General features: G+C 49.7%; 1 protein-coding gene across 1 annotated transcript in view; it reads left to right on the forward strand.

Annotated features, from left to right (window-relative positions):
- The window catches only part of ADGRD1 (adhesion G protein-coupled receptor D1), a 188,197-nt gene that overhangs the window by 103,061 nt on the left and 61,785 nt on the right, over positions 1-23,351 (forward strand). Inside the window, exon 14 of the mRNA XM_003276131.2 lies at positions 20,014-20,087. Within this exon, the coding sequence (XP_003276179.2) occupies positions 20,014-20,087 (74 nt within the window). The remainder of the gene's footprint in view (positions 1-20,013; positions 20,088-23,351) is intronic.

A 23,351-nucleotide genomic window follows, 5' to 3' on the forward strand; every position in this document is an offset into this window, starting at 1 on the left:
TCTTCCATCAGCGATACCCTTTCTTCCAGTTGATCGCATCTGCTACTGAGGCTTCTGCAATCTTCGCGTAGTTCTCGAAACTTGGCTTTCAGCTCCATCGGCTCCTTGAAGCCCTTCTCTCCATTGGTTATTCTAGTTATCCATTCTTCTAATTTTTTTTCAAAGTTTTTAACTTCTTTGCTGTTGTTTTGAATTTCCTCTCGTAGCTCAGAGTATTTGATCGTCTGAAGCCTTCTTCTCTCAACTCATCAAAGTCATCCTCCATCCAGCTTTGTTCCGTTGCTGGTGAGGAACTGCGTTCCTTTGGAGGAGGAGAGGTGCTCTGTTTTTTAGAGTTTCCAGTTTTTTTGGTCTGTTTTTTTCCCCATCTTTGTGGTTTTATCTACTTTTTGTCTTTGATGATGGTGATGTACAGATGGGTTTTTGGTGTGGATGTCCTTTCTGTTTGTTAGTTTTCCTTCTACCAGACAGGACCCTCAGCTGCAGGTCTGTTGGAGTTTACTAGAGGTGCACTCCAGACCCTGTTTGGCTGGGTGTCAGCAGCGGTGGCTGCAGAACAGCAGATTTTCGTGAGACCACAAATTCAGCTGTCTGATAGTTCCTCTGAAAGTTTTGTCTCAGAGAAGTACCGGGTTGAATGAGGTGTCAGTCTGTCCCTACTGGGGGGGGTGCTTCCCAGTTAGGCTGCTCAGGGGTGAGGGACCCACTTTAGGAGGCAGTCTGACTGTTCTCAGATCTCCAGCTGCGTGCTGGGAGAACCACTGCTCTCTTCAAAGCTGTCAGTCAGACAGGGACATTTAAGTCTGTGGAAGTTCTTGCAGAGTTTTTGTTTGTCTGTGCCCTGCCCCCAGAGGTGGAGCCTACAGAGGCAGGGAGGCCTCCTTGAGCTGTGGTGGGCTCCACCCAGTTCGAGCTTCCTGGCTGCTTTGTTTACCTAAGCAAGCCTGGGCAATGGCGGGCGCCCCTCCCCCAGCCTCGCTGCCGCCTCGCAGCTTGATCTCAGACTGCTGTGCTAGCAATCAGCAAGACTCTGTGGGCATAGGACCCTCCGAGCCAGGTGCGGGACACAATCTCCTAGTGTGCCGTTTTCCAGGCCCGTTGGAAAAGCGCAGTTAGGGTGGGACTGACCCGATATTCCAGGTGCCGTCTGCTTCCCCTTTCTTTGACTAGGAAAGGGAACTCCCTGACCCCTTGCGCTTCCCGAGTGAGGCAATGCCTCGCCCTGCTTCGGCTCGCGCACAGTGCGCTTCACCGACTGTCCTGCACCCACTGTTAGGCACTCCCTAGTGAGATGAAACCAGTACCTCAAGCAGAAATGCAGAAATCACCGGTCTTCTGTGTCGCTGGGGCTGGGAGCTGGAGACTGGAGCTGTTCCTATTCGGCCATCTTGGCTCCACCCTCCAAATAGGGTCACATTCTGAGGGTTCTGGGGAGACATGAATTCTGTGGGGAAACTGTTCAACTCACAACACGGGTAGAGCTGGGATGAGGCAGAAAATGGGTCTCCATGTCTCTGTCTTCACTGGCACCTCCCTAGTCAAGGACCCTGTGTGCTTTCCTGCAGGACTGACCGCAGCCGTCTTCCTGCTCATCTCGCTTCTTTCTTGTTCACGTTTTTCCTTGTCTATGCACCAGGGAGAATGAGCTTCTGTCATTTTAACCTTTGTAACTTTATTGGGAAATAAAAAGTATTAAGAGAAGCAGATGGCAACTTCCTAGATCCAGAAGTTTAGAGCAAGAGGGGCTTCAGAGGTTACTCTTTTGATGCTTTTCATTTCTGACAATATTTTTTTCATGGATTCTGGCCTTGCCCTCCCCATGAGACTAGAAGTTCTTTGATGGCAGAGTCTGGGTTTTGTATTTGATAGCATCCCTCCAGAGGGCTCAGATTCCAGACCCTACAGAACACATTTTCAGTAGCTGGGTCTGTTGCTTGCTGGATTCTAGGGAAGCATCGAGAGTCCTGGGTCAGTGGAGCTCCTCGAGAGGATGTGACCCAGGGTGGGGCGGCTGCTCGGCCCAGCAGAAACCTCCATGCCCTTTCAGTGGTCTGTTTGGAATGTGCTGGGTTTGAGTTGCTGAGCAAGGTACCACTGTACACATTTGCAGGCTGGGACCATATTTTTATTTTCCACTGATCTTTCTTCATACGTGATGTTTCAAGATTCCTTCTTTTATCATTTTCCTTTCCATTTCCAGAAATGTACTTTAGACATTTTTTATGTCTGGCCTGTTGGCATCAAATTCTCTGTCTTCCTTTGAGAACGTTCTTGTTTCTTCTTCATCCCTCAAGGGTGTTTTCGCTGGACATAGAACTCAGGGTGCACAGTTCATTTCCTCCACGTCTTGACAGAGGCCGCTCCCTTCCATCCTCGGCGGTTTCTGATGGGAAATCCACGCTGTTCTAATTGTCTGGCCCTGTAGGTGAGATGTCCTTTCTCTCTCCCTGCTTTCAACAATTTGTTTTCTTTGTCTTTGGTTTTCAGAAGTCTGATTATGATGTGTCTGGCAGTGATTTGTTTAGGTTTTCCGGTTTGAGTTTGCTCAGCTGCTTGAATCTGTCTGTTTATATGTTTTGCCAAATTTAAGAAATTTTGGCCATTGGACTGTGTTTCCAACCCCACTCCCTTTCTCTTCTCTTTATGGGGCTGCAGTGACACGGACATTATATCTTTCATTGTTGTCCCACAGGTCCTCAAGGCTCTGTTAATTTTTTAAAATCTATTTTATCTCTGTTTTTCAGATTGGGTAATTTATGTTGTTTTTCTTCAAATTATCCTTCCGTCCACTACTCTTTCCTCTGTCCTCTCTATTTTTATTTTTGCTGTTGAGCCATCCATTGAGGTGGGTTTTTTTTTTTTTTTTTTTTTGAGACAGAGTCTCACTCTGTCACCCAGGCTGGAGTACAGTGACGCCATCCTGGCTCACTGCAGCCAGCCCCCCAGGTTCAAGTGATTCTCGTGCCTCAGCTTCCCGAGTAGCTGGGACTACAGGTTCACTAATAGGCACCGCGCCTGGCTAATTTTTTGTATTTTTAGTAGAGACGGGGTTTCACCATGTTGGCCAGGCTGGTCTTGAACTCTTGACCTTAAGTGATCTGCACCCCTCGGCCTCCCAAATTGCTGGGATTACAGACGTGAGCCACCACACCCAGCCCATCCATTGAGATTTTGATTTCAGTTACTCTATTTTTCACTTCTAAATTTTCCATTTGGTTCTCCTTTATACAGGTTGAGGATCCCTAATCTGAAAATCTGAAATCTGAAATGCTTCAAAACTCCAAATTTGCTGAGCGCTGACATGACGCTCAAAGGAACTGCTCACTGGAGCACTTTAGATTTTGGATTTTCAGCTTGGGCGTGCTTAGCCGGGTACGTATAGTGCAGAAATGTCAAAATCTGAAAAAGTCCAAAATTGGAAGCACTTCTAATTCTTTGCTGAGACTCTGTCTTTTTCATTTGTTTCGAGTGTCTGTAACTATGGAAGCATTTTTATGATGGCTGTTTTAAAAATCCTTGTCAGTTAATTTCACTGTCTGCATCATTTGATGTTGATGTCTGTTGGTTTTCTTTTCTCATTCAAGTTGAGATTTTTCTGGTTCTCGGTATGACAAATGATTTTCAGTTGCATCCTGGACACTTTGGTTTTTATGTTATGACACTCCAGATCTTATTTAAATCTGTTTTAGCAGTCCTCCTCTGACACCCACCACTGGGAACGGCCATGTGCCTCAGCACTGCGGCGTGGGGGTGAAAGTCCAAATGCCTGCTCCGTGTCCCTTGGCGTCCTGGTGAGGGCTGGGTGCCGCACAGCTGCTGGGTTCCCCCAGGGCTCTGTTGATGCCCCGCGTTGCTTCTCCCCATGGCTCCACACTCGTTCTTCTCCAATGCCACCTCTCTGGGGATGCTTGGGGCATCCGCCACAGCCCTGTGACCCACTCAGCCTTTGCTCATAGAGGCTGGGTGGGGCCACACTTTCTCCCGTGGTATTTGGAGTAGCTAATTACTGACTGTCTAGGTGGCCCCTTTCCTGGTCCTCTGTGGTTACTGGACATATCAGATCAAATAGCTCGGGAGGCAAATAATCCACGCAGGCAGCAACAGCAGGGGTCGTGTTCAAAAGACACAGCAGCATGGACACTGCTCTGTCAGAGCGATGCTGGCTGTTAACTGCTGGCTGGGCCACACCATGCAGAGACTGGCCAAGTCAGTCCTGGGTGACAGAGGCCATGGCCAAGGGGACCATGGCCAAGGGGGCCTTACGGACACCAGCAGCCTCTCCAGGCGCATCAGCAGCTGTGCCACTAAACCAGGGGACTTGGATTCTGATTCTTACTCTTTGTCCAACAACATCAGAGTCAATTACCCCTGCCTGTGACACTTGATGGTTCTGTTTCTTCCTTCTTTCCTCACGTATCAATAGCTACCCCTGGTTTCTTTTGATCAAAAACTTTGGGATATGGAATGTAAAATCACTTACGACCTCACTGCATGGAGGTCCCACTGCCTGGATTCTCAGGCAGCCCTTCTTCTCCTTGACCCTCGGGCCAAGCTCATGGGCTGTGGTAATTCTGGCCTCCCAGGGGCTCATCCACCCCATCCATGTTACCTGGATGGAGGACAGAGTGGACAGAGTCCTGAAGGTCCCTCCTCCTGGGGTGCATTTTATGTAACACTGCTCAGACCTGGACACCCGTGAGACTCATCCCTGTGAATGAACTCAGGATCATGCAGGGCGTCATATTCTCCCTCCCCCAGCCCCCACTGCAGGCCTCAGAACAAATCCTACAGGTCAGCGGTGTAAGTATAATGAGGCTTATAACATCAGGATCTGCAGTCAGGAGCCCCGCCCAGCTTCTCAAGGTGATGCCTGTGGCCCCCAAAAGTCCCTGTGTTCCCACCCCCAGTGATTCAGGCTGGGATTATGCCTTGAAGGCAGGGGAGGAGAGACCACAACCCATCTGACCTGGCTTCGTGAGAACGTTAGTCATGGGTCCTCTTGGGATCAATAGCCAGCTGTCAGCTGCCGTCCCCTTCACAGGCTTACCACTGACTTCCCTGTTCCTGTGCAGAACTCAGCAAATCAAAATGAGACGTAAATATTCAAGTGTCTGGCTTAATAGTAGGATCCTCTTCTCACCTGCCCACGCTTGTGTTTCCTCCGGCTAGAAATCTTGACTCATTTATAGTTGATTTGATGTTGATTTAACTGTTTTTTTAAACTTCTATTTTGGAATAATGATAGATTCACAGGAAGTTGCAAAAATAATTACAAAGAGGTCCTGTGCACCCTTCATCCAGTTTCCCCCAGTGATTACAAATGAGAGAAATACAGCACAATGTCAAACCAGGAAACTAACATTAGTGCCATGTATGTATATAGTTCTGTTATTTTAACACAGGTGTAGATTCATGGAAACACCACTGAAATGAAGATACAGGCCGTTTTACCAGCCAGCAGATCTCCTCGTTGCTATCCCTCCTTCCTTCTACCGTCCCTAACTCCTGGCAACCAGTGTTCTGTTCTCTGTATTTATGATTTCGTCATTATGACAGTGGTCTGTAAATAGAATCATACAGTAAGTGATCTTTTGAGATGGACTTTGCCACTCAGCATAATTCCCATGGTTGTGTAGGTCAATTGTTTATACTTTTTCATTGCTTAGTGTGGTATTTCATGGAATGGAGGAACCACAGTTTGATTTTTTTGTTTGTTTGTTTGTTTGTTTTTTGTTTTTTTTTGAGATGGAGTCTCACTCTGTGGCCCAGGCTGGAGTGAGGTGATGCAATTTCAGCTCACTGCAACCTCCACCTCCCAGATTCAAGCGATTCTCCTGCCTCAGCCTCCCAAATAGCTGGGACTACAGGTGCATGCCACCATGCCCGGCTCATTTTTGTATTGTTGGTAGAGACGGGGTTTCACTGTTGGCCAGGCTGGTCTCGAACTCCTGACCTTGTGATCCACTTGCCTTGGCCTCCCAAAGTGCTGGGATTATAGGCGTGAGCCACCGCACATGGCCAAACCACAGTTTGTTTAACCATTTGCCCACTGAAGGACGTTTTGATTGTTTCCAGCTTTTGACTATTACTAACAAAGCCGTTGTGAACAATTGTGGACGGCATTTTGTGTGGACATAAGTTTACGTTTCTGTGACACAAATGCCCAGGAGTACTATTACAGGGCTGATATGGTTTGACTGTGTCCTCACCCAAATCTCACCTTGAACTAATCCCCACATGTCCAAGGGGGGGGCCAGGTGATGATAATTAAATCACGGGAGCACTTTCCCCCATACTGTTCTCATGGTAGTGAATAAGTCTCATGAGATCTGATGGTTTTGTAAAGGGGAGTTGCCCTGCGAAAGCTCTCTCTTACCTGCCGCCATGTAAGACCGGACTTTGCTTCTCATTCACCTTCCGCCATGATTGTGAGGCCACCCTAGCCATGTGGAACTGTGAGTCCATTAGACCTCTTTCCTTTATGAATTATGCAGTCTCGGATATGTCTTTATTAGCAAGGTGAAAATGAACTAATACAAGGGTCATGTGGTAAATATAGTTAATATTAAAAAAAATCTTCCAAACTATTTTCCAGAGTGTCTGTACCTTTTTACATTTCCATGAGCAATGCATGAGTGATTGAGTTTCTTTGACAGCATTTGGTATAGTTACTATTTTTTGTTTTAGTTGTTCTCATCATGGTCTTAATTTGAATTTTCCCAATGATTAGTGATGTTGGAAATTTTTTCTTGTGCTTACGTGTCATCTAGATATTCTCTTCAATAAAATGTCTCTTAGTATCTTTTGCCCATTTTCTGATTGGATTCTTTTTGGGTTTTATCATTGAATTTTAAGAATTCTTTCTATTTTATAGATATATAGAATTACAGATAGAATCTATAGATATTATAGATAGATATGAGTTGTGGATCTGGATTATTATAGATATGAATCCTGTGTCAGCTACATGGTTTGTAAATATTTTCTTCTTGTCTGCAGCTTATCTTTTTATCCTTTTAACAAGAGTTTTTCACAAAGCTGAAGCTTCTAAATTTTGTAAAGTCCAATTTATTGATTTTCTAATTCTGTGGATCATATTTTTGGTGTCATCACTAAGAACTCTTCATCAGACTCTTGGTCCCAAAGATTTTCTCCTTTGTTTTTATCTGAAAGTGTTATGGTTTTATTTTTTACATTTAATCTATGATCCATTTTGAATTACTTTTTTTGTATGAGTTGCTGTTTCAGCACTATTTGTTGAGGGGGAAAAAAACTCTCCTTCCTTCATTGAATTGCTGTTGTTTCTTTGCCAAAAATCAGTTGGCTGTACTTGTGTGGGGCTGTTCCCAGGTTCTCAGCTCTGTCTCATTGATCTAATTGCCTGTCCCTGTGCCAGTCCCACATAGTCTTGATTACTGTAGCTGTGTAGTAGGTTTTGAAATCAGGTAGAGTGAAATCAGCTTGAGCACATGATTCATATCACATTATTCTTCTTTTACGAAATTGTTTTAGCTTTTCTAGTTCCTTTGCCTTTAAAGATGAACTTTAGAGCAAGATTTTCTGTGTCTACAAAAATTCTTGCTGGGATGAATAGGAATTACATTAAGACTGTATATTAATTTTGGGAGAATTTATATCTTTATTGTGTTGAGTCTTCCAATCCATTAACATGGCATATCTGTCCATTTATTTAAAATCTTCTTTGGTTTTCTTCATCTGTATTTTGTAGTTTTTGGCATACAGGTCCTATGCATGTTTTGTTAAATTTACACCTAAATATACATTTTTTGAGTGACTATGAACTCAATAATTGTAGGAGTTTCTGTCTGGATTCCTTGAAATTATTGACATAAATGCTCATACCATCTGCAGATAGGGACAGTTTTACATCTTCCTTTTGATCTGTGTGCTTTTTCTTCCTTTCTGTGCTGGCTGGAATCCTCCGTACTATTTGAACAACAGTAATGAGACCAGACATCTTTGCTTATTCCCTATCTTAGGAAGAAACCATTCTGTCTTCGACTAATAAGTTAGCTCTAGGTTTTTTATAGGTGTTCGTTATTCGACTGAGGAAGTTTCCCTTTATTCTTAGTTTTTTGAGAGTCCTAATCATGAACAGGTATTGGATTTTGTTGGTTTTTCTGCATCAGTTGATATGATCACATGATTTTTTCTTCTTTAGTCTGATAATATGGTGAACTACACTAATTTTCAAGTATTGAGCCAGGCTGGTATTCCACAGCATTCCAATTGAAGACTGGGGCTATATTTATATAGTGCATTTTCTTTCTAAATCTTCATTCTGTGTATTAGGAGAATACTATCATCTTTTGCTTCACGGGGCATGTGAATATATGGGCACATAATTTATGAAACACTGTAAGGAAATGTGTTGGCACTTGGTCTCTTTAAGGAGCACATTTTCTAAATGGAGGAAATGACTCAGTTGAGGATCCCATGTCTTCTATAGAAAAGACGCTTTCGCTACTCAAGTGAGTTTATCTTAATTCAGAGAAACCTTAATGTTTTCCCCACTCTCATATGTTGTTTCAGAAAGCAAAGGGAAAGGAGAGTTTTCTTTGGGAACCAGTGAATCCTCAAGTGCTGAGATGCTCCTTTTGGGTGCACTGGTCTGGGTGAGCGTTCCTGCATTATAGATGCAGGATAGTTCCTGCATTATAGATGTGTAAATTAATTCCATCAGAATGCCCAGCTCTTGAGCCAGTGATCCAGACCTACTAAGCAGGATGAGCAGCACTAGGCAGGCTGTTATCTCAACCGTCATTCATCAGATTCTCCCTCTCCTCTCTCTTTGTGTGCATTTACCTTCTACTCCCTTCCCCACTCTCAGAAGTCCTTTTCGAATAAATCTTTCCTTGGCCCTTGTAGAAACCACGTGGCCATCCCGTTCCCCACACTGATGCCATAAACATCTGCTCTGCAAATCTTAAATGGTGCCGGGGTTCAGGGTTGATTTTTTTCTGTACCAGGTGAGTGGCTCAGTAGAGGTGAGAGAAAACAGAGTGACAGGGTGGCTTGGGAAGTGATTGACCAGAGTGAAAACACACCTGTTGGTGTTGCTCGTGCCAGGTTTGATTTCTGAACAAGAGTGAACCTTGTCTGAAAAGCAAACCATCATGAGAAGGCTCAGGCCCTGCTGTAGCAGCGTGGACCCTAGGCTCTGTCTGCTGGAGCCACTGACCAAGGCCGGTGTGCGGTGCCAGGACCCAGCTCCCTCTGGAGACAGAACTGGAGTCACCCCTGTCCTGTGGGAGGAGGCATCAGAGACAGGCCCTTGCCTGTCACTGTCTGTGTTTCCTGATGCGGATCTGTCCTGGGTTGGGCAACTTCCCTTGTACGGATCTCAGGTGAGAGGCACCCAGGCTCTGGGTCCCTTTTGAGACCAGGCCGGAGTCTGTGATGGGAGGGAGGGGGCCAGAGTGCAGGGAAGGCCCCTGCCGGAATCCAGGTGTGTTTAAAGGTGTGATTCCTTGGCTGTTAGTGTGTGCACGAGGGAGGGGGGGTGTTTTTATCAGTAGATGAGGGAGAGGTTTGCCTCTCTCTTCCCCACAGAAGGTAGGATAAAAGTCGTTGTGACTTGCTTACCACAGACTGAATTTCTGCTCCTGGCTGGAAGCCCCCGTCTCCCAGGTTAGGGCCCTCTACGGGGATGGAGGAGGAGACCTGGCTCAGCCCTGGTCTTTGGGCCTCTCAGGAATGCTGGGGACCTTTTGAGCTGCCCAGTCCCTGGGGAGTTTCTGGGGACACCTGATGTCTCTGTGGTGAACTCTGGCAGGGGTGAGGCTGAGGTTAAACCTTAGAGCCCCAGGGCCAGGCCAGGGGCCTTTAGTCCATTTGAGCCAAACTGGAAGCAAATTTGTGGGGCAGCTCCAGACTCACGAACAGGCAGTAAAGAAATAAAACCCTGAGTCCAGCAGTCATAGGAGCCACAATAGGATTGTGACTCACAACAAGATTTGAATATTTTTAGAAAACAGTAATCCTGGCCGCTCATCCTCTGCCATGGGGAGGGGCGCAGGATATGATCGCACATCTGCAAGCACCGCAGGCTTTGGTTCCCTAGGGTTTCCCGCCGAGGCGCCTGCACCTGCTGCTCACTCCAAGGGGTGACTCCATCAGGATGTTTAGGGCTCGGGTGGCCTGTCAGCACCTTCCAGGCTGTGGGGCAGTGGCCCTGTCCATTCACTCCCAAGAGGGACTCCTGGCTGGGCCATTGTCCTCAGCCCCCTGTACCCTCCCTCCCGCAGGCCACCTTGCGTGGGTTCATCCCACCGAAGTTCACAGAGTGCCCCTGTGTGCCTGCCCCTGTTCAGGCTGTAAGGGAGAGGACAGAGCCAGACAGACTGAATCCTGCCCTGTGACTCTCACATCCCAGTGCTGGGGACCTGGGGAGGTGACAGGCAGGCAGACAGACAGGCAGTGACAGGTACACGCAAGATCAGATCCCAGGGAGCAGCACCTGGGAAGCCTGTGGGCAGGAGCCTGTGGGAGGCTGCCCTGAGGAGTGACCACGTGGATGGGGGGATCGTGGGGCATCAGGGGAGAGGCATCACACACCTGGCGGTGGGGGGGCACACCTTCAAGTCTGAGGAGTGGCCGAGGCCGAAGGGCTGGAGGAGGCAGGTCAGGGGCCATGGGCAGATCTTTCCGGGCCTGGGGGCAACTTTAAGGGCCTCGGCTTTCCCCTGAGTAAGGTGGATGCCCCCGGAGGGTCTGAGCAGAGGGACGAAGCGATGGACTTGGGCTTTCACAAACCCTGTACAGGGCAGGGTGAGCAGGTAGACAGGGCCGTCGCGGGGAGCCCTGCTCAGGATAGGAGTGGAGGGTGTTAGCTTCAGGTCTGCTATCGGGGGCTTGCTGACAGGGTCAAGGATTTGGGGGCTCAAAAAGCTGAAGGACAGAGTGGCCACTAACTGACAAGGGCATGACCCTGGCACAGTCCAGGGCTGGGAGTGAGGTCAGGAGGGAGGTTTGGACATGCTCCGTTTGGGAGGCCTGTGGACGCCCAGGTGGGGAAGTTGCATTGGTGGTGGTGGAGCTGGAGCTGGAATGGAGGACGGAGATGCAGATTTTGCAGTTTTCTAGCTGGGCACGTTGCCACCCCGAGCAAAGTTGCTTCTGTTAGTGAGAAAGAACCAGAGAAGGAATACTGGTCAGGCGTCATCAGGCTCAGCCCAGGCCCTGGAAGAGGTGTGCCTGGCTCTGTCAGGCCTCTCTGGGCCTCCTCCAGACCTGGCTTCTGAGCAGGGGCCGCCTTCTACCTCCTATATGTCTGATCACTGTGCACCTAATCCTTCTGGAGGGAGATTTCAGACAAGTTCCACCAAACCCTAAAGACCTCAGCCACTTTCCTGAGGCCACCAGATCAGTCACCATGGGGACCTGGGCTGGTTCCAGAACCCCATGGAAACTTGGAGTCCCGGACAGGCAGAGGTCTGGGGCCGAGTGGGCTGAGTGGCTGCACACCTCAGCCTGTTCTGTTCTGGAAAACCATGTTGCTGGGTTTGATGATGCACGCTCATGTCTCATGGGTGGCACTCGAACGGTCAACTCTGGGCATTTGGGTCTTTTCTCTGCCTCTGGCCCAACATTAGACAGACCAGAATCTCAGATATTCTACTAGGAATGAAAGAAAGTTCATCTTCCCCACCAGACAGAGGGACAGGGAGGGAAGGCGTGGAGTGGGATGAGCTTGGCCACTCTAGGCCTTGGTACCATGATGACTTTTCCAACGTGAGGAGGGTCCAGGTGGCTGAGGCTGTTTGACTCCGCACTGATTTTGACAAGATTCCACATACAGACCTCTTTGAACCCCTGACTGTTCTCAGGCAAAAAACCACAGCATATCTGCTTCTCCTGAAAGTTTAAAGACACTCTGGCATTAGCAATGCTTTCCGCTTGTTTCTGTAAGTCATCCAAAATTCTTCTTGGGTAGAGGCCAGCTATAACGAAATAAATAAAAGGATAATGAATGGATTGGATCTTTTGATGGAAACCATTTGGCCAACTTCATGACAAGAAGAACAAAGGGAAGGAAAAAAAAAAAAACCTTTAAATTCTAGTTGAGATTTCAAGTAGCCATGGCCCAGGAGCCAAATTGAAAAGCTGTAACACTTTTATAGACGTTTATAGGTATTGCTTTTCTGGACTGACTGCAGCACTGAGATTAGGCAGAAGTGCCCTTCAGCAGGTAAACTTGTTCATTCCGAGCACAGCAGCTGTATAGATTTTCTGTTCTGCCTCTTTCTTTCCTCCTGAAAAATGCCATTAGATGGAATTTGGATGCTCTGGGGCCATGGCCTTCCATGTTCTGGGAGGCAGGTGGATTCCTGTGGCTCATCCCCCCACCCCGAGGCTCCTGGAGCTGACAGAGCCGGGGAGCCCAGCAGGCCCATCCTCCATCTCTGACGTGACAGGCATCTGAGGGCAGGGCCATGTGCTACAAGTCCATGATATACCAGGCAGGGGGAGCCAGTGGCCATTCTAGGAAAATTCCATCCCCAGGGCATGAAAAGACAGATAAAGATCAGTGTAACTCACCTGTGCTGAGTAACATGGGGGGTCAGGGTGGGGCTCTGGAACCAGGATGTCTTGACCTGAGTCCTGAATTGGCCCCTTCCCAGCTCCGTCACTTGCCGTGAGTCCTCCAAACACCACGTGGCTTCGTGGCTTCGTTTGTAAAGTGGGCAAGAGTGTGCACAGCTGGCAAGGGCTGAGCAATTGAATGACTTCACTCATGTAAAACAGAGCAGGACCAGGCGCAGGGCAGGTGCTTGGAAAAGGTTAACTATTGCCATTGTTAGGAACCATCAAGGGGCTCACACACATGATCTCAGTGGAGGCTTCTAGCAGCCTGTGAAGAGGTGTTAGAGATGTCTGGATGTCAGCAACAGGCGCTGACTCTGGTTCTCCCGAGCAGAAAGGTAGTTTGTTGGAAGGTTAAGGGGAGCACAATGTATCAGAGCGGAGTCATGAAAACAAGACAAAATCCAAGGTCTTAGAGAATATCTTGTATCGTATTATTATATTATTTTTGTATTCGGCACAAAAAGGGCAGGCCAAAAATAAGCCCTAATGAGACAACTGTATAAAAACGTTTTGAGTAGCCTAATGAGTGAAAATTATTTAAAACATAAGTGTTAATTATTATTGCATGTATGAAAGAATACAGGTCGCCTTGTTGTGATAGAAATGCCAAAGTCCCTTGCTTTCCAACAACATGGGCCTGAGACAATTCAGTGTCACTCATCCACGACGATCCGATGTGGAGGTTCCTATTCCCACGGAGATGAAGCCACAAGCAGAGGCCTGTCCGTGTGCAGGTCTGTCCTGAGCATGAACGTCCTGTCCCAGAGAGAAAATGCTCCCTCTGGGAAGAGCCTCCCTGGGTACCCCCTGGGTCCTTGGAGCCCTTCTGGGCCACATCTCTGCTTAGCGTTGGGGGACCTGTCACACCCGAGTGGGGAGACCACAGGCTCGCGACCTGTGGGAGGCGAGACTCCAGCATTCTAGGGGGTGACCGCAAAACCAGGCCCTCAGCAGAGACCGCCCCCTTCCAGAGCCTTCTGTGGCTGGGCGGGGGTCTCCAGGCAGCTCCGCAGCCCCCGCAAATACCCCCTGGTGCTGAGTCCGCTTATACAGACAGAGACGAAGGGCAGCGACACCATTTTTCTTTTCTGAAGTGGGAGGGTCGCGTGTCTGCAGCTCAAGAGCAAGAGGGGGCTCAGGCTTTGCAGGCGGGTAGGAGTTTGGGTTGTACTCGGAGGCTGGGAGCCCCTGGGGCTTCTGTAGGGAGAGGTGGTCTGGGCCGCACTTTAGAAGTTGACCTGCTGCTTGGCGGGGACTCGGTGCGGGGGACAGGGGTGGAGGCTGCTGCATCATCCAGGTGAGAGGAGAGCCAGGTGCGCAGTGAGCCGAGGTGGGAGGAAAGCTGGTTGCCAGGGAATGAGGGCGTGTCCATCACCGCAAAGCTCCACCCACAGCACTATCCTGGGCAGAACCTTCCTGGCCCCACCCACAGCCTTAGCTGATTGGAGTATGGAGCACATGTGACTTCAGGCTGTGTCCTTATAGGTTGGCTGGCCTCTAGTGCCCTGCCCATGTGGCCATGGAGTGTCTGCACTGGACGTCCTGGAGAGTCAGGGGTGAGTCGGCCATCCAGGATGGTGGCGAAGAGTCCTGGGGTCAGAGTGGGCCTGAGAAGGGGCTGTGGGCTGCACCGCCAAGGGAATGTAAGAGGCTGGTGCCACTTGATAGAGGGTGGGGCTATGTACAAGGAGGTGGGGCTAAGTGAAAGGAGGTGGAGCCATGTGCAAGGAAGGTGGGGCTAAGTGAGTGGGGCGAGGCCACTGAGAGAAGAGGGGCCATGTGAGTGGGAAGGGGTCATGTGAGTGGGGCAGAGTTAAGGGGGCGGGGTCTCTGTGGTTAATTCTCCAGTTTGTCTCTGGAGAGTCTTCCTCCTGGTTCCCAGGACATTCAGGACCTCTTTCCCAAGGATAGAACCTCTCCACACGTACCATGGCCACAGTGCAGGTGACCCCAGTGCTGCTGGGTCATAGAGGGCAACTTGTGCATGCACTGGCGGGTCCTATGTGTCCAGGAGGCCTGAGGAAGGAGAGGGTGGAGGCCCGGATGCCGGGTTCAAGGCTCACCGGGGATGCGGGCACCAGGGTTCTCCCTCCCCAGCCTCTGGCTGACAGCACTGAACTCAGCCACCTCGCCCGGCTTCTGGTGGCTTCTGGTCCATGCTCTACCTTCCTCTGTGGGCTCCGTCTCTGCAGGGTTCTCGGAGACATCGCAGCTGCTAAATGCCAAATGCAGAACCTGTGCTGTGGATCCCGGCCTGGCTTCCTGTGCTGCGCTTTCCACTGAGAGCCGCATGACTGGGTGCTACCTGGGGCGAGGGGGTGATGCGAAAACACTTTCTGTTCAATTTCGAGGCAAGCTGCCCTAACTCCAGATCCCCACGCAATGTCAGAGTTCTTTCTTTTCTTTGTGTTTTGAAACAGCAACGCAGTTTCCTCTCTGGGTGCCTCTCCGGCTTGCAGGCTGGCACCTGTGCATAAACCGAGCGTGAGAATCAGGTGTCTGCGGGCCCCTTTCTTCTCAAACGGGACTCCCGAGGTTTCGCAGAGGAGACAGGGACTTGGGGACCTCAGAGGGAGGGACACAGTTTAGAGTCCAGTTCACACTGGAGGGTGGGTCTCTTACCAGACCAGCGTCCCACATTGACGATGAACAGACAGGAAACTGAAGCTTTTTGGTCTTTGACAAAAACCATGTTTCCTGGGGTCTTCTGAAGTAGGGGGCATCGGTGGGTCTCTCTGACCCTGGCACGTCCCAGGTGGCCATGGGCTGTGCTTGTCTGCACAAGTCTGCCCCTCTGCCCAGTGTCTCTTGGCTGTGCTCAGTTGCCTTTGAAGAGGGAAGCAGTAGGTTGTGAGGTTGGGGAGGCTGCTCTCTAGGGTTGAGGTCTGGCCCCATGATCTCAAAATAAGGACGTGCACATGTCAGCACCATGTGTGTGGGGGGTGGCGCCTTCATTCTGTGGTCAAGACTTGTTCCATTGAAAGGACAGACCCTACGGCCGCGCGCGGTGGCTCACGCCTGTAATCCCAGCACTCTGGGAGGCCGAGGTGGGTGGATCACGAGGTCAGGAGATCGAGACCATCCTGGCTAACATGGTGAAACCCCGTCTCCACTAAAAATACAAAAAATTAGCCGGGCGTGGTTGTGGGCGCCTGTAGTCCCAGCTACTGGGGAGACTGAGGCAGGAGAATGGCGAGAACCCGGGAGGCAGAGCTTGCAGTGAGCCGAGATCGCGCCACTGCACTCCAGCCTGGGCAACAGTGAGACTCTGTCTCAAAAAAAAAAAAAAGAAAGGACAGACCCCTTCAAGCTGCCTTAACGCCAAAGAGGTCTCTGCAGGCTCATGGGCCTGGGAGGCCTGGAGCAGGAAGACTCGGGGGTGCCATGTTCCAGGGCTTCTGCTGTTGTCCTCAGATGGGTTGATCACATGTTGGAAGAAGGACGCCTCTGGTTTCTGAAGCAGCCTGGGCTGAGTGGGATGTCCTAAGGGTCTGAGCGCTGCATCTGTGGGTATCCTTGGTGCCACAAGGCACTGCTCACCTCCTTCCAGGAGCCAGAAGTGGGGAGAGTGACTTAACCAGACAGGCCCACATGCAGATGACACTAGTGGGGTGAAGGCAGAGTAGTAAATTCCCACCATGAGCCCCTGCTCCACTGGGCCATCTGTCCCAGGGTCTCACCTGGCCTAACCTTTCCTTCTCAGCACTGGGGTGGCCCAGCTCATCACCCTGTCCTGAAATGCCTCAGTCAGGGTCCTGCCCACCTCCCACCTTTTTCTTCCTGTGCTGGAACCAGGCTCTGAAAGTCCTGTCTTAGCCTCCATCAGGCTGTGGCTGCCTCAACCATGCTGGACTGTCTTATGACTCTTTGAAAGCAAGAAACCTCAGAAAGCACCAAGAGATAGAGGCTGGTTCAAGGTTTTTCCTTGTCGTATCTCTCCCATTACTTCTGTTATCCTTGATTTCCCTAAAGGTGGGACATTTCAAGCATTCAAAGCCCTGAACCCTGATTAGTTGTGAGATGGGCTGGAGAAGAGGGTGGCACAGAGGGCTGCCCCAGACTTTCCACTGAGATCCACCTGCATCTGACCCACTGCTCTGGGGTCGGTATTTCGGCTCCTTATATTGCTTTACTTACCATCAAATTTAAGGACCATGGTGCCATCTCTCTTTTTCTTGGGACAGTGATGGACACGTAGCTCCCCAAATTATTTACAGGTAAAACTGTACACCTAGTCCATTTTCTGTTGTTATAATAGAATATCTGAGACTGGGTAATTTATAAAGGAAAATTTATTTTGGCTCGCAGTTCTGGAGGCTGTGAAGTCCAAGTTTGGGCAGCCGTGTCTGGTGAGCACCTTGTGCTGCTTCATCTCTTGGTGGAAAAGGGAAAGGGAAGCCAGCGTGAGTGAAAGAGCTGTAAGAGCGAGTCGAGCTTGCTTTTTGCATCAACCTAATTTCATCAGAACAAATTCACTCCTGCAAGAACTAACTTACTCCCATTACAGTGACATTAATCCATTCCTGAGGGCTCGGCCTTCATGACCCAGTTGCCACTTAAAGGCCCCATCTCCCAACACTGCTGCATTGGGAATTAAGGTTCCAACACATGAGCTTTTGGGGGACACAGTCAAACCATAGCAATACTTACATAAAAGCCAGCATATTTCTAAACAAGGGGCATTCACAGACTATCATGAGTATCAAATATTTTTCTTCTCTCTGCATGTATCTCCTAGAAGGAGACACTTTGGTGTATCTTGCCCATGAACAGTAGGCAATAAACAAGCAGTTGGTTAATCCCGTTTGCTTCTCCCCGACTGGAAAGATCATGATGGTGGTTGGAGGGCATCTCAGATCCTGTGGGAGGTATTCCTGAGGGCTCACAGGCACTCCCCATTAGACATACTCCAGTGAAGTGTGTCTGGTGGGAAATTAGGTCACTTGCCATGGAGCCGGCCCTGTGAGGAGGCCTTCACTTCTGTCCAGCAGAGCACAGTAGCTCTTGGCTTGAGGTTTCAGGAGGACGCTCAGGTGAATGTGGCTGTCCCCCAACACTGTTGAAGACTCCACAGGGAGGGAGCACCTCATTCCCATTCCCCAGCCACCTGGTAATGAACTGAACTGGCTTCTGTGCCTCACCCAGGCCTCAGGGAGGCTGGTGGGCTGTGGGCATCTCCCACATTTCTGCATGAGATACGGCCTGTATGCAGATGACTCACGTTCTGGCAGCACCACACTCCCATGTCAAAAACACACCCACCCCATGTCACACCCCTGGGCGCCCTGGAGGCTACCTTTTCTGGAGACTTGCTGAGAGCATTTGTTCCCGGTCAGTGGGGAACTCCACACACATGAAGAGTCAATGTGCTTTTCTCATCCCAGGAGCGGAGGCTGTGATGGAACCTCTGACAATGGAGGGGAGGGAGTTTCCCCGTTTCAGGGCGTGATCTTGGCTTCAGATCCAAGAGAAAGCTAGCTGCCTTCCCCACCCTCCGACCACACACATGCTTGGCTTGTTGCGGTGGTGGCTGTTTTCTACATTTCCTTTGAAGAGTGATTTAGATCTGAAGTCAGAGTGTCAGGACTTCCAGAGGCCACTGCAGCCTCTTCTCTGCTCCCTAGGGGCCATGCTGCCACACCCAGGGCAGAGGCGGGGGCTGGCGCTGGGTGAGGGGGTGATGGGAAGAGGCGTCGCCTCACTCCTGAGAAGCCCTTGCCCCGTGTTGATGTGTATGGGTCTGGCTGCTGGCTTCCCCACGTCACCGACTTATTTTTTAAATTTCCTTTAAATTACTCAAGTAACACACAAATACGCCTCCTTGTTTAAAAATTATATATAACGCTGTCTGCTGGAGGCTTTGGCTCTGGGGTAGCCTGGGGCCAAGGAAGGCCTCATTACACCCCACTGAGAACCGGGCTGTGGCCACCAGGTTTTTGTTCATCTTTTCTATTATGTGGGGTTGGTGCTGCAGCTTCCCTGCCGATGCCCCTCTGTGGTCCAGGTGGCTGCAGGACACAGGGGCCTCTGTTGTCTGTGCAAGAGTTCACAGCGGGCTGTGGCTTTGGGAAGACAGAGGAGAAGATGTCTTTTCCAGGCGGTTTTAAGAGACCCTGTGATGGATTAAAATAACCCTAAGATACGGGGCGGTGGGGATGGGGGACAAAGCAAAAGGAGTAAACATTCCATTTTGCCAAAACGTTAGTAATAGACAGTGCTAGGATAATTGGATTGAGGCCGGAGGAGCTGTCAGACAGACACTGCAATGAGAGCCCTGTGAGCCCTTTGGTTCTGCAGTGGCGTCCGAGGTGCTGTCAGCGGCACCAGAGCTGCTGCTTCCTGGGAAAGGAGGGGCTTTTGGTAGAGGGCAGCATTGCACTCATGAGGGGGGCTGCCCTCGCTGCTCTGTCCTGCACGAGTCAGTGCCTTCCTGAGAGCTGGTCACCCTGAAATGGGGGAAGGGTCTCACTGGAGCAATGATGGCTCAGGAATGGGTCACAGAACAGAGTGGGCATCGGGCAAATAAGAGATGCTTGACTTGACTGACTGGGAATCCATCAGACACCATTCATCCTGGAGCCATGCCGCCTCTGAGCAGCTCTGGGTCCTGGTGGAGTCGCTGGCCTCCTGAGCCTCCAGCTGTGGCTCCTGAAGGTGTCTGTGCCTCTCATTTAGGGTAGAGCCATAGCTGCAGAGTCCTCCGAGCTGGCACCCAGGAGCAGCCCAGGAGAGAACGCCAGTCTCCGGAACAAGGTGGTCTCATGGACCTGTTCACTGATTCTTTTGTTCATTCACTGAACAGATATTTAGTAAGCGCCTGCTGTATGCCAGATGCCCCTCTAGGTCCTGGGGATGCAGCCATGAATGAGACATAAGCTCTGTCCTTTCTGTAGTGGAAATTGTAGAGGGGAAGGTAGCAAACACACAGTGGACAGTGGATATGTAATATGCCACATGGTGATCAAGACTATGAAAGCATCAGTGAGTGGAATGGAGCTAGAGCGGGCAGGGGGCTGGTGCTGTTTAGAACAGGTAGGGAAGGGAAGGTCTCTCTGAGGAGCTCCTCCTGCAGAGGCCTGGTGGGGAGTGGGGAAGGAGCCTGTGGCTGCCTGGCGGGGACCACCCTATGGGGAGGCACGTCCTAGGGGGAGGAGTGTCCTAGAGGGAGGGCCTGGCACCTGCCAGGGCCCTCGGGTGGGTTGGGGAGGGCAGAGTAGAGGGCAGCATGACCTGGGCCGGGGTGACGTGGGACCACACCCACAATGAATGGAGATGGACATCGGTGGCTGTGCCTGTCCCTGCCCGAGGTCGCCCAGCTGTGAGGGTCTCACTCTCACGTCAGTGCTGAGAACCAGGGGCCTCTTCAGCAGCGTCATGCATCGTGTTTGTTTTCTTTCATTTCAGACACGTAAGCAGCACAGTGAGGCCACCAACAGCAGCAACCGAGTCTTCGTGTACTGCGCCTTCCTGGACTTCAGGTACCCTCTGCACAGGGGAGAGCAGGTGGGCACGAGGTGTCCATGCCCAGGCCCGCCCCATGCTAGCCCAGGGGAGGATCTGGGTCACCCATTTCCGCAGCTGACATGGTTGCGTCATGTGAAAATGCCGGAAACGCTGGAGACGTGGGCAGGGCCTGGCGGCAGTGCTGGGTGGAGGCCTCCCCGTCCAGACCACGCGAGGAGGGGCCTGCTGTTGCACGATGTGTCTGGACAAAGCCTCTGAGCGCCCAGGGTGACTTTCAAGCCAGTGCAGCAGATGCTTGGGGGAGCTGGAGGATGCTGTCCATTGGGGCAGGCCCTACGGCCCTGGCTGTCCCCCTCGGGGGTCCTGGAGCGGCTGAGGAAGGGGGTTGGGGGAGTGGCTTCTGACTGGCCACGTTGGCATTTTCCTGTTTGAAACCTTGGCAGCTCCACTGGAGCAGGCTGACCATCAGGCCTGCCTAAAACTCTGAGGCCTCAGCCTCTGTCACTTGGGCCCCAACCGAGACGTCCTCCCCAGCATCTCCCACGTCCACCTGTCACACCTGTCGTGTGCAGTCACCTCCCGCCCTCCTAGCCCCCGCCCCAGCTCGCCTCCAGGGCTCACCTGCCCGATGTCCGGGGGATCTCCCGCCATCGCTGTGATCACAATTCTCCTCCAGACGTGAGCCCACCGTGAGTGGCTCCCACAGTCAGAGTGGTGTTGAAAACTCAGCTCCCTGCAGGGCCCGGGAGTGGAGGGAGGGGCAGGGCTCCCGGATCCTCAGCTGCTGCTCAGCTGTGGCCCCCGGGGTTTGTTCCATGTGGGATGCAGGTTGCAGGTCCTGTGTTGCCAGGTCATCAGTTTTCGTGGCTGGATTTTGTTTTTGTTTTTGTGTTTTTGAGACAGGGTCTCACTCTGTCACCCGGGCTGGAGTGCAGTGGTGTGATCTTAGCTCTCTGTCCTGGGCTCAAGCAATCCTTCCGCCTCAGCCTCTCAAAGTGCTGGGACTACAGGTGTGAGTCACTGTGCCTGGCTGTGGCGAGATTATTATATGAACTTTCCCAATGTTTAAAACACTGCACAGGCAGCTGGAACACATCTGGGACATCCAGTTCACACGCTGCCTAGTGGCCCATCACCCTGCATGTTGTCAGGGCTCCCCGACACCTGGGCATCTTCCTGTGCCTGGACTCACTTCCCCAGCTCGCTCCTCCTGCTGCCTCAGGGCAGGATCCACACAGGCTGTGCCACCTCTGCTGGTACGGTCCCTGTCAGAGAAAGCGTCTCTGCCCCCTGCACCCAGAGGGCCAGGAGATTGTAAGACGCTGAGCTGGGGCTGCAGCAGTGGGTCGGCATAATCCCCCTTTATCTCTGTTCTGTGAACAGTGAGGAAAATGCAGCCCAGCTCCTGTCACCTCCAGCAAACACTGCTTACATTTTTGTCCCCGGGGATGCCTCATTCTGGCTATGGCCGTCGGCGTCTGGCTATGACCGTTGGCGTCATGCCTCTGCAATGTGGATGGATGCTCTGTAATTTCAGTGATTTTGCCCTGGTCAGGCTCAGCAGGTTGCAGCTCTTTTTCCTTTATTTGTAAATTGTGAAAATTTGGAAGCACGTGCTCCTAGAAATAGTTATCCCAATTCCGGGGCACTGTTTGGAGGAAAAAATTATGACTAGAAAACGGGATGGGGTTTGGTAAGAACTAAATTGACGTGTTGGTTCTTATTTTTGAAGGAATTGTAAGAACATAGAAAAGTATGGAGAATCATATAACAAATGCAGGTACCCATTGCCCCAAATTTATAGTTATTAGCATGTTTATATTTTTGTATTTTTAAGAAGGAAACAACTAAAACATCGCAGATGAAGTTAACGAACCCTCCACCTCCTTCTGTTCTTTTTCCTCAATTCCCAGAGGCAGCCACCATCATGAATATAGTATCTGTATCCTTCCTGTCCATTGTGCAATTATTACTTATTATTATATAATTGATATTCAGAAAAATCCACACTTGCAGATGATTGTACAGTTCTGTGAGTTTTGACAAATGAATACAGTTGTGCAACCACCATAATCAGGATTAGAACAATCCATCACCCTCAAAGATGCCCCCATGTCTGTTTGCAGTCATTCCTTCCTCTCACATCCAGCTCCTGCAAGCACTGATTTGTCTTTCGTTCCTATATAGTTTTGCTTCTGCCAGAGTGTGCATAAATGGAATCATGGCACAGGCAGCCTTTTGGAGTCTAGCCTCTTTAATTTTGCATAATGTGTTGAGCGTCGCCACACGTGTATTGTTGGATGTATCAACACCTCATTTTCACGTTTCACTGCTGAGGGGGTATTCCGTTACATGGATGTACCGTAGTTTATTTATCTTCTCCCGAGTAGAGGAACATTTGGGTAGGTTTCAGAGTGAGATCATTATGATTAAAGCTGGAAGTTTTACCAGCTTTGCTTTCCTGGGGTAAAGCACACTTGGTCATGATGTATTATCTTTTTGTATACAGCTAAATCTAATTGGCTACAGTTGTTGAGAATTTTTGTGTCTACGTGCATGTCGGATGTTGGTCTGCAGTTTTCTTTTTGTGGTAATGTCTTTGTTTTTATATCGAGGTAATGATACCTTCATAAAAGTTACACTTTGGGATGCACTTTGGAATAGTTTATATAGAATTGATATTATTTCTTCCGTTTTAGTAGAATTCACCATGAAGTCATCTGAGCCTTCGTTTTCAATGTTGGCAGGTTTTCAACTACACATTCAGTTTCTTTTATGGATGCAGGACTATGTAGGTCATCTACTGCTTTTTAAATAAGTTTTAGCTGTTTATGTTTTTTTGAAATATTCATCAGTTTCATCAAAGTTGTTTATAGGCACAGAGTTTTTTGTGGTACTCCATCGTTAGCCTTTTTCATGCCTGAACAGTCTGTGGTGATGTTCCCATTTCACTTTTTTATCTATAATCTGTGTCTTTTTTTTTTTCTGAGTCACTCTTACTATAGGTTTATTAATTTTATTGATATTTTTCCAAAGATACAACTTTTGGCTTCATTGATTTTTCTCTCTTGTGTTTCTCTTGTCAATTTCATTGACTTATCCTCTTTGTCTTTAATTTACTTCCTTCAGCTTTCTTTGAGTTTAATTTGCTTTTCATTTTAAAAATTCTTAAAATGTAGGTTTAGGTTATTACTATGAAGCTTTATTATTTTCTAATATAAACATTTAATGCTCTATTTTTTCTGTAAGCACTGATTTAGCTGCATCCCACAAGTTTT

This window comes from Nomascus leucogenys, chromosome 10, assembly GCF_006542625.1.
Source record: "Nomascus leucogenys isolate Asia chromosome 10, Asia_NLE_v1, whole genome shotgun sequence".
Taxonomy (NCBI): domain Eukaryota; kingdom Metazoa; phylum Chordata; class Mammalia; order Primates; family Hylobatidae; genus Nomascus; species Nomascus leucogenys.